General features: G+C 38.1%; 2 protein-coding genes across 2 annotated transcripts in view; both read left to right on the top strand.

Moving 5' to 3' along the window:
* The first annotated feature begins 2641 nt into the window (after positions 1 to 2641).
* On the top strand, positions 2642 to 9966 carry LOC127234168 (putative olfactory receptor 1F12P). The gene is made up of 4 exons (XM_051200977.1): positions 2642 to 3589; positions 4183 to 4277; positions 8369 to 8497; positions 9879 to 9966. The coding sequence occupies exons 1-4, from the start codon at positions 2669 to 2671 to the stop codon at positions 9964 to 9966; spliced, it is 1233 nt and encodes a 410-aa protein (XP_051056934.1). The 5' UTR covers positions 2642 to 2668.
* LOC127234160 (zinc finger protein with KRAB and SCAN domains 8) overlaps positions 9878 to 10840 on the top strand; it is a 26186-nt gene continuing 25223 nt past the window's right edge. Inside the window, exon 1 of the mRNA XM_051200965.1 lies at positions 9878 to 10164. The gene's annotated coding sequence lies outside the window, so the exon portion shown is untranslated. The remainder of the gene's footprint in view (positions 10165 to 10840) is intronic.

The following is a 10840-nucleotide window of genomic DNA, read 5'->3' as shown; positions in this document are numbered from 1 at the left end:
CAAGAGCAATTAGAAAGGGTAAGTTGGTGTTTTACTACAGTAAGTCCTTGGATTATGGAAAAAAGGTTCTAACCATTTCTGAGAATTCTCACTTGACATGTGTTTCTCTGGCTTTCAAAGCACCAGTGTGCTTGCATTCAGATTCTCACCTTATGATTCAGCCAATTAAAAGTGATCTAGGAGAGTCCCTTCATTTTCATTAGTTTTCACAAATAGACTCTTCAACCCTCTGCCTCAGACACAAGCCAGTGGGCTGGAATATCAATCCATAATTCAACAAAGGAGTCTCATACAGTCAACCCATTTAAAAAAAAAAGCTTAGCCTGATGATAAACAAATATAAATTACTTATAAAACTGAGGTTTCTAGAAAGATGAATAAGTTTCAGGTCCATCATATTGAAAACAACTGTATATACATGGTTAGCAAGAAAAGTATATACCATAATTGTATACTGGGGGAGCATACTTCTATCTAACAATAGCAGAAAATGTTCCTGAGTCTTCAGTAAGAGTCATTCATTTATTGAACAAATACATACTGAAGATCTATGTCAGACACTATTCTATGTATGTAGTAGTTTAAATTTTTCTGTGCATATGAACTTTACCACTTACAGGAGAAGATTCAAATAAAAAGAAATAGAGAGACAAGAATACTCCAGATAATAGAGTTATATAAAGACAGCATCATAATTTAGAAAAGTTTTAGATAGGGTAGTTGGAGCCTTCCAAAATAGAAAAATCCATAGAGAGGTTCAATTTCAGTGTGTGTCAGAAAATTCTAAAAGTAAAACAAAAGATGATCATATGAAGAAATAAGAATCAAGAGGTAAAGAATGGCTCTGACACTGTGGGCCGTGAAACAGGATTTGGAATTTGAATTGAGTTGAAAAATATCAGAAGGGATTTTTGTTTTGTTTTGTTTTGTTTGCATTTGATCCTGTCTGTCAGTTCTTGGGTGTCTTTCCTATATAAGACAGTGGATCTTGAAAAACAAATATACCATGTTCATAGGAAAATAGATGAGCTGGTGGCTGTCATGTTAAACAAATTAAGAGAGACTCAGAAACACAAATAAATACTGCATGTTTTCTTCCAAGCAGAAAGTGGACTATGTGAGGAAGAGAGTGTTTAAAGGGAGGGGGCAAGAGAAAGTAATGTCATAAAAGCAAAGGCAACATTATTTATGAGACCAGCAAGCAAGAAAGAGAAGGAATGGAGCAAGACAGTGAGAAGGTGACTAAGAACAAAGTAGAATAATGTATGTATGAAATGTCACAAAGAAACCCATCCCTTTATATACTAACGGAAAATTTAATTGTAAAAAATCAGAATAGTTTAAGAAGAAAAAATGGATTAACCTTTTATATTGAAAGATAATCCTCCAGGAGGGATTAAAGTGGTACTCACAGATGGAGGATTATAGGTAGGAAAGTTGAGGAAACTAGATTGCAATCATACAGGGCAGAGACAATGAGTATCAAATTGGACAATGCAGCCCACGGGTGATGGGGCCCACAGGTGCATGGAACCAAGAGGTGACTGGAGCCCACAGGTGGTGGAATCTGATTTCAACACTGACTAAACAAGCCCATGTTATAGAATCTCTCTGCTCTTTCAAAGTTCATCTGTTCTGATAGTAGTTCATCTCCCTATAGAAGTGTTACCTTAATACCATTGACTTTATTGAAGAACTCTTGCATTACTATGTTGTTTTCTACAACTCCCAGAAATGCAGTAACTGACGAAATACTATGATGATATTTGGTGTCCATGAGCCCCTTATTTGCAGTTACAGTTAAAACATAAAAGAATTTAAAGTAAACTTTTACACCCATGTTCTCCTTTAGCTTTATACCCATTGTATAGCCATGTATTAGACTTACTTGAATTTTTTTGTTTGTAGTTCAAGCAAAATGTTTGGAGGCTTAACTTAATACATTTGTTGGGAAAATGAATTTATTTTTATTTTGAATCAAAAGGAGATGGGCTACTTTAAACATCAGCTTACATAGTCTAAATGAGAGGTATCTGACTGGTTGTCATGGTGATGGACAAATGTCTGGGGAAGAGAATCTCACTCATATATCAGTGTTGGGCAAGGAGCTATTAATCATGTCAGACCTATGGATATGTTTGAACATAGAAGAGAGTCAAGCATCCACACACAATGCTGAATATATAAGAGGAGTCTAGGGGGAAGAAATAGTTGTATAAAAGAGAACAATTTGATATTTCCAGAGGGTGGAGGGGAAGAGAAGATAGGGTAATGTAGTGAGTATAAGAAAACCAGGTTTGAATAGAAATGTCATAATAAATCATCTTACTTTGTATAATTCATACACACTAATAAAAATTTAGCAGTGAAAGAACCTCTCTGCCTACTGAACAGTAAAGATGAAGGCCCTATAGAGATCTCTAATGATGTGAGCTTAAAGCAAAAGAAGATAGGCATAAAGGCAACAGATGAAGTGGAAAGGCACACTCATTGTTCACTTAAGTTTGGCAGAGAGCATCAGAGGAAAGACAAAACAGCCTAAAAAGAAGACCATTTGGTAAAGGTCACTAAGACTGGGTATATATTTAAAGAAAAAAATACCAAGGGAAGTCATGTTTTAGCAAATGAAACTTTATTCTCTCTACAGTTCTTCATACGGGTACATCACATGGAAATGGAAAACCAAACTAGCATCTCTGAGTTTCTCCTTCTGGGCTTCTCGAGTTGGCCAGGGCAGCAAGGGCTCCTCTTTGCACTCTTCCTTTGTCTCTACTTAACAGGACTATTTGGAAATCTACTGATCTTGCTAGCCATTGGCTCAAACAATCATCTCCACACACCTATGTATTTTTTCCTTGCCAATTTGTCCTTGGTAGACCTCTGCCTTCCTTCAGCTACAGTGCCCAAGATGCTACTGAACATCCAAACCAAGTCGCAATCCATCTCCTACCCTGGATGCCTGGCTCAGATGTATTTCTGTATGATGTTTGCTAACATGGACAATTTTCTTCTCACTGTGATGGCATATGACCGTTATGTAGCCATCTGCCATCCTTTGCACTATACAACAATTATGACCCCACGCCTCTGCACCTCTCTGGTAGCTTTGTCTTGGCTCATTGCCACTTTGAATCCTCTCTTGCATACCCTCTTGATGGCCCAATTGCATTTCTGCTCTAAAAACATCATCCACCATTTCTTCTGTGACATCAATTCTCTCCTCCCTCTCTCCTGTTCTGATACCAGTCTCAATCAATTGATGGTTCTGTTTGTGGTGGGACTGATCTTTGTGGTACCATCAGTGTGTATCTTAGCATCCTATGGTCGCATTGTCTCTGCTGTGATGAAAATTAATTCTATTCAAGGAAAACTCAAGGCATTCTCAACCTGTGGATCTCACCTTGCCTTGGTTATTCTTTTCTATGGTGCTATCGCAGGAATCTATATGAGCCCTTCATCCAACCATTCAAATGAAAAAGATTCAGCGGCTTCAGTGATTTTCATGGTTGTAGCCCCTGTATTGAATCCTTTCATTTACAGCTTAAGAAACAGTGAGCTGAAGGGGACTTTTATAAAGACTCTTGGCCAGGCAAGATGCTTTTCTAGTGATTTACACTGCTCTAAGAGGAGTTCAATGGGCAGGAAAGCCTGGTGACATCATTATTTTTATTGTCCTTTAAAAGCTATCATTAAATACTTAATGAAACTTGTCATCAACCCCAATTTGCTACACAATTCTAAAACTGACATAACCACAGATCTTATCCATTTGAACACCATAATATTTTATTGCTACAGACAAATATGTAGATCTTAAAGCCCTGAAAAGTCACAATAAAATATGAAATTAACATTTGACTGTATCATTAAAACAGCCTAAATTGTCAGGTGTGGTGGTACACGCATGTAATCCCAGATTTCAGGAGACAGAGGCAGAAGGATCATTAAGGGTATGAAGCCAGCCTTGTCTATATATCGAGTTCCAGATCAAGCTATATAATGATATCTTGTCTCAAAAGAAAAAAAAAATAGGAAGGAAGAAAGGGAGGGAGGGAGGGAGGGAGGGAGGGAGAAAAGGAAGGAAGGAAGGACGAGAACAGTCTAAATTAATAGGGGTATATGCCACAGGGGGTACAGAATGGCTCCTTTCCATTCTGTAACCAAATTGTCCTGCATAAAAAGGCATTAAAAAATAAAGACACTGTTATGAAAGGCTCATACTGGAAGGACAATATGAAGTCAAAGGATGAAGAGATCGGTGAGGTCAAAGAAATCAGGTGAAGTTGCAAGAGACAGCACTTAATCTGAATCATCAAGAAGGCAAAAAGGAAATATTATACATTGGCAGAAAGAGTTAGAAACCTATGAAAGCAACAAACATAATATCTATAATGTGCACTCATGGTAGCCAACTTTATATAGGAATGATAAGAATATTCTAAGCATGTAGGCAAGAGGTGTAGGCAGGAACATGGCATTTAAAAATAATGTTGTTGAATAAACTAACCTGTATCTTAGTCCACCTAAGAGATTGGTGAAAATGGTGATTGGATAGTCCTTAGGTTGCTTTATATTTAATTTATATATTTGTACTTTATAAATATATATTTTATGTAAATATATACTTTTTAAATATATTTTCATTTTATATATGCTTTATATATTAGGGTGCCATATATTTTTGGATGATGTTGCACACATCATTCTCTTGTATAAAAATGCAAAACTAGGGCCAGGGTCTCATGGAGCCCAGCACTTAGGAGGCAGGGGCAGGAGGGTCTCTGTGAGTTCAAGACCAACCTGGTCTATATATATGGTGACTATTATCTGTAATCTCAGTACTAGAGAGGCTGAGGCAGGAGCATCTGAGCTACAGAGTGAGTCTGTGAACAACTTAGGTTACATGAGACCCTGTGTTACAAGAATTAATGAAATAGATATTGACACTATTCATTGTTAAAAGTTTAAAGAAGCCAATAGAAAAATGAACAAAAGATACAAACAATTATGCCATAGTAATGGAAATATATAGAATGGAAATAAATATTTTGAGACAGGCTCTTACTACATAGCCCTGGCTGACCTGGAACTAACTATGTAAATCATGTTGGCCTCAAACTCGCAGAGGTCTGCCTACCTCTGTCTCCTCAGTACTGAGACTAAAGACATGCACATCACATCCCACTAGCCAGAAATATTTTTAAATATCTAGTTTCATTAGTAATCATAATAATTTAGCATACCTATTTAATTAAAAATAATAATAAATCTTTCAAGCCAACCATTAAAGAGAGTATTAAATACTATTGCTTAAACCTGAACAATTAGATCACAAATTAGACAGACATTCTATAAGACACAGGTTTGGTACTTATATGCTCCACCCAGTAGTCCTACTTGAAGAAATGTTTCTGCATATATTACAAGTAGATTCATAGAACCAGATGTTCTATATGTACATACAATGATCTATGATAGTCAGTCTTGCAATTTCAATTGAATGAGTTTATTAATGATACAGCAAGCAAAAGTAAAAGGATGAATAGCAAGTAGAAAATAGTAAATGACTTTCAAATCAGGAGTTTGCAACATACAGCAGAAACGATGGGAGTGCCATGATTTAAAGAACAAGCAAAAGTAACATCATTAAATCAAGAGCTTACAAACAACTAGCAGAAATAGAATAAGGACTTTATGGCGGCCTACTGAAGTTTGCAATTTAGCTTTCTCTCCATGGATAAGCTTCTATCCTGTTTCCACTGCAGGTATTTTTATACCATGCAACTGGGTCCTGTACATTATGGAAAATTCCCTGGGGACCATGTGCACTGTTGGTTAGTCAGGTGCCCAGATAAGCCTACAGTTTTGGGATTCAGCCTGGGTTAATGTTCTGGGAGGGTTTTCTAAGACAACACTGCCTCCATATCTACCTAAGCATGTAATATATCTCCAGCCTTAACCCAGGGAAACGCAATTTATGGGTGACTCTGGGACTCTCAACAGCAAAAGGATTGTGATTAGTGTTGACACTGGATTTCCTAGAAATATTAAATCACTCATCATTCAGTAAATAATATATCATTTTGTGTATCACTTTGTGTAAGGAGTAGCAATAGTGAGGAAAGTAGATACAATTAGTGCTTTCATAGAAATAGCTGTGCCAAAGGCAGAAAATAAACATACTAATAAGTTATATAATGGGGAGAAGGTAGTCAGAGAAAGCCTTTAGAGTATGCAACATGTGTGATCCACCTTTAAAATAGAATTGAAATTTAGTCATGAAATTAGCAAGAGTGTCAAAAAGGTTAAGGAACTCTGTCCTTTGGGTATGGCATGTCTGTTTACCACCTTGAAATTAGAGACACTATGATAATCCATACTGAGACTATCACAAGATTAGACCCAGTAATACTTCCTTATGGTAGAAGTGCAGTAATAAAATAATGTCCAGTACACACAGACACACTATAAATTCCATGAAAGTAAGCACACATTGTTCTGCTCAAAACTAGTTCTACTTTTCAGAATAGTATCTGGCATAGAAGGCATTGAATAATATTTGTAGCAGAAAGTTGAAAAGGGAAGAAGACATAATTAGGACTTTTTTTTCAACTACTGGGTTGTCAAAGAAAAAAAAATATGTAACTCTGAGTTGACAAGTACATGCAAACAAGAATATTTCTAGTGGATTTCATGATGAGTGACTTAGCACTAATAAAAGTACAAACGGGGTGAGCATGGTGAACCAAACGTGCAATTGTAGAATACTAATAGATAAGGCAGAGAGATCAAGAGTTGCGGGCCAGTGTGGACAACACAGAGTATCACACTGTCTCAAAAATCAAAATCCCCACAAAAGTACAAGTGTCTGTATTCAAAAAGATTCAGTGTTATAACCCAAAGACTTGTGAACATGTAACAAGTGAGAATTCAAAGTCAAACAGGTAATGTGAAATAAATAACTGGTGCAAAGTACAAGATTCACAGGACTGGGTCAAATATAGATTAATATAATTTTATTTGGGGAGAAATCACTTACACACGATGCAGATGACCGCCACCAAGTCCCTGCTCCGAGGACCCACACCTGGCTGCCCTCCTTGACTGGATCTGGAGCAAGAGAGAGCAAGCCTGTCCAGACCCCAGACCAAATACCACACGCCTACCTATGCACCTGTGACCATGCTCATTTGTGCGCAGCGTCACAGTGAGGCTGGGTGGATCTCTCAGTAAACTAATAAATCCAAAACATTTCTGGCATTTGCCTGTGTGTAATACATGATGTCCCTGCAGATGTGCTTCTGAACACACAACATGAGCACTGTGCATGTCATCAAACCATGCAATGACAATAAACACTGCACCTCATCTCAAAAATAATGCTATTGCATCTTATAGATCTCAGAATTTCTACTACACATACAAAGTTTTCATAGAAAAATAATTTAATTATGGAAAACAAAGTATGTTTTTACATTTGCCTGCCATTGTTCCTCAGCATGTATCAAATCAATGGTATTGTATATCTTTGGTTGTATCAAGTTAGAATGTTTGATTTTTTAACTTTCTGTTTCAGTTGTTGACTTGAGTCATGTTTTTAAAAACTGTTATGTGGGTCAGGCATGATGAGGCACACCTGTAATCCCAACATTTCAGGAGTAGAGGCAGGAGGATATAAAGAGTTCATGGCCATCTTCAAATACATACTTTGAAGCCAACCTGAACTACAATGGAACTGTGTTATAAAGAAAAACAAAATCATTAAATGGATTTTTATTTGTGATTAAGACAGAATTCCCAACAATTTCTGAAATGGCCCCAACCATACTTATTCTATTTTGTACTATATGCAAAGTGGCATTCTTAGTATTGTCAATTATAAAATCAATACATTGATCAATCCTGGAAAGCATTGAAGATACTCTATATCTTTATCCTCTCTTCTACAGTTGGTTTCATTATCCTTTGATCTTTCTGTCCCCCATTGTCCTCTGTCCAGCAGTCTCTCTGTCTCATTTTCCTCTGGCCTTGCTGCCCCTCTATATACTTGGCATATTTACATTCTCTCCGTTTCCCACAATGCAGTATTGCTAGATAATCCCTTGATCCATATTTAACCTTTTCCTCTCAACAAATTCTCAAATAAATTATTCTTCTTCTATTTCCCTTTCAAACTTTTTGGTATTTGTTTTCAATATTGAGACAGTATGCTAGAATATTACTAAAACCAAAATAGTACCAAATATGTGATAATATATTTTGTTTTTATTATTTCATATTTATACATTATTTCTTCCATAGACTTTTTATTTCTCAACCCTAGAATAGTATCTTTTTGTGTACTCTTTATTACTGGTGATAAAACCAGTTCTGAGAATGAAGAGTCATTACAGAAGGAAGATATGCCCACAGATATAGAATTTCTTGGGGTTATCAACAGACTTAGCAAAGATAGCTCTCAGCACCCTGAATCCAAAGATGCTGTTGAAAATGGAAGGTGATCAAAATGACGACAGAGGGAAAGAAGACAATAAAAATGTGGTGAATGTGACAGAACTTTCAGTAGTAGCTCAGAGAAGAAGTTACACTGGGGAGCAGCCCTACTAATGTAATAAATGTGGGGGGGGGGGCCTTCATTCAATTATCACATCTTGTTGAACATTCTAGAGTATACACTGGAGCAAAGCCCTGTAGATGTAGGGAGTGTGGAAAAGATCTCTGTGAGCACCCAGCTATTATTCAACATCAAAGAATCCACACAACTGAAAACCATATGGGTGCAGTAAGTGTGGTAGACCTGTGTGTAAATTCAGCTCTTGAACATTAGAGAATTCATATAGTAAATAAGTTCTATTACCAAAAGTTCCTTAATGCTCAGGCCTAATTACTGATCAAAGTGTACCTTAGAGTCCATGAGTATTCTTAATGTGGGCAAAATTTGTCATCTTTTAAAAATTCTAACCAAAGAATATAAGTAAAATATTCCCTTTTAATATAGTTCAGTTTTGAAAGAAGTATCAACTGTTACTTCAAAAAACTTTTAACCTAGTGTGTTGTCTTATGTTTATAATCCCAACACTTAGGAAGGTAAAGCAAGAGATTTTCCCTGAATTTGAGGCCAGCTAGGGTTACAAATAGACTTTGTCTTTAAAATGGAGGGAGAAAAAAGAAAGGGAGGAAGGAAGGAAGGAAGGAAGGAAGGAAGGAAGGAAAGAAGGAAAGAAAGACAAGCCTTTTCATTGTTCATTTGTGTCCCAAGCTTGCGGATTCCTGGTTGGCCTTGAGTTCTACCATCTGTTCTAGGTTTTCGCTTGGCCATTCAATACATGACACTGGGCAAAACACTAAAATTTCTTCTGCTTCATTTCCCCCAGATGATATCTGAGACCCACCAGCTCTGTTTTGACAACTTAAAATAGATAAAAAGTCAATTTTGAAAGTAAAAAGTAAATCACTGTTGATTGTTTCCCACCATTATTAATAGCCTAAATATCCTCTTTAGACCTTAAGACGGGGTGTGGTAATTTTGTGGAACTTTTGTCGTTTCCAATGGTAAGAGTATCAGTCAAGGGGAAAGCAGTGGTCACTGTGAACTCTATAATGTAAGATGTACTACTCTTTTCAGGTACTGTAAAGGCTTATATTCTTTAATTTGAAATGAATGTTGGGAGTAATTCATGAGCATTAACAGGAATCTAAGCACAGGTGATCTGAGAGGAGTAAAGAGAAATTCGTTAGGCATAGTAAGCGCCCTCCTGAGCCCAGCCAAGATCTGCGATCAGCCACCCAATCCTTACCTTTGCCAGTTAAAGCCCGAGACTGGCCAGGCAAAAGCTTGGGTGACATAAAGGTATTGATACTCGTCGGGATGTCCACAGTCCCAACAGCAAAGCCATCCACCTGGAGCTTCTGACAGCCAGGAGGCGCGGCGCTCCAGCCCTTCGCGGACCGACCATAGAGCTGTAAGACCTCCGGGCTTCCTAGAGAGCTTCCGGAAGTGGCTGTGGGGGCAAGATGCGTGCTGGCCGGTTCTGCGGCTCCGAGGGTTTAGAAGTTAACGGCTGGAGGGGTCCCGCCTGGGTTCGGTGTCCGTCGCGTCTCCTCGCGCTCTTCCCGGTCCGCGCTGTGCCGCCTTCCGCCCTCGGGCAGCGTGCGGAGCTCTCGGTGAGTGCGCTCGGCCGAGCAGGGGCGCGCGGGGAGCGGGTCGGCAGAGGGCCTGCGCCCGCTGAGCAGGCCGACACCGGCCCCAACTTCCTACGGGGTCCACCCTCCTTTCATCGCCAGTCGCCAGCCGTGTGCTGCAGTGCAGACGCTCTTCCCTGCAAAGCCGGCCCGTGTATCAACTCAGCAATTTTCTGCCTTTCGTTCTCAAAATTCATTTTTTAAAGATACCGCTTTCTTTTAAAGCTTCTGTTTCTCATGGAAACCGTTTATTTATTTTGTTACTTTTTTTTTTCCTGCTCAGCAAATGGTTGATGTGATAACTGGGCAGTTGTGTGTAAAAGAAAGAAATACAGTAATTCCGGGGTAACAAAATTAAACCGAATTCAGAATACTCTGCTTACTTAATTTATTAAAGCTAACTGAACGAGATGCTTGAAACTTCTCATTTCTAAAAAAGTCTTTGTAATCTTTGTCAGACTTGTAAGATGTTGACCACCACTTGACAACATACTTTGTGTTTGACAAATTCAATGAAGTGTAGTTATGCAACAGTCACTATTTTAGTGAAGGAGACGTTTTGAGTTCCTCTTGTGGTTAGATATAAGAATATGGTGAACCTTAAAAGCATTCATCAAAGCAGCGGCCTTTGAGGAGCTCATGCCCACACTTGTTTCTG

The sequence above is a fragment of the Phodopus roborovskii genome, unplaced genomic scaffold (genome assembly GCF_943737965.1).
Source record: "Phodopus roborovskii unplaced genomic scaffold, PHOROB, whole genome shotgun sequence".
In the NCBI taxonomy this organism is placed as follows: domain Eukaryota; kingdom Metazoa; phylum Chordata; class Mammalia; order Rodentia; family Cricetidae; genus Phodopus; species Phodopus roborovskii.
The sequence above is the reverse complement of the archived record's forward strand: the minus strand, read 5'-3'. Positions and strand labels throughout refer to the sequence as shown.

Coding starts and splice junctions, on each gene's coding strand:
- LOC127234168 (XM_051200977.1), top strand. CDS start 2,669: ATGGAAATGGAAAACCAAACTAGCATCTCTGAGTTTCTCCTTCTGGGC. Junction 3,590..4,182: donor TTATAAAGACTCTTGGCCAG/GCAAGATGCTTT, acceptor CTGCATAAAAAG/GCATTAAAAAATAAAGACAC. Junction 8,498..9,878: donor GATGCTGTTGAAAATGGAAG/GTGATCAAAATG, acceptor GGATGTCCACAG/TCCCAACAGCAAAGCCATCC.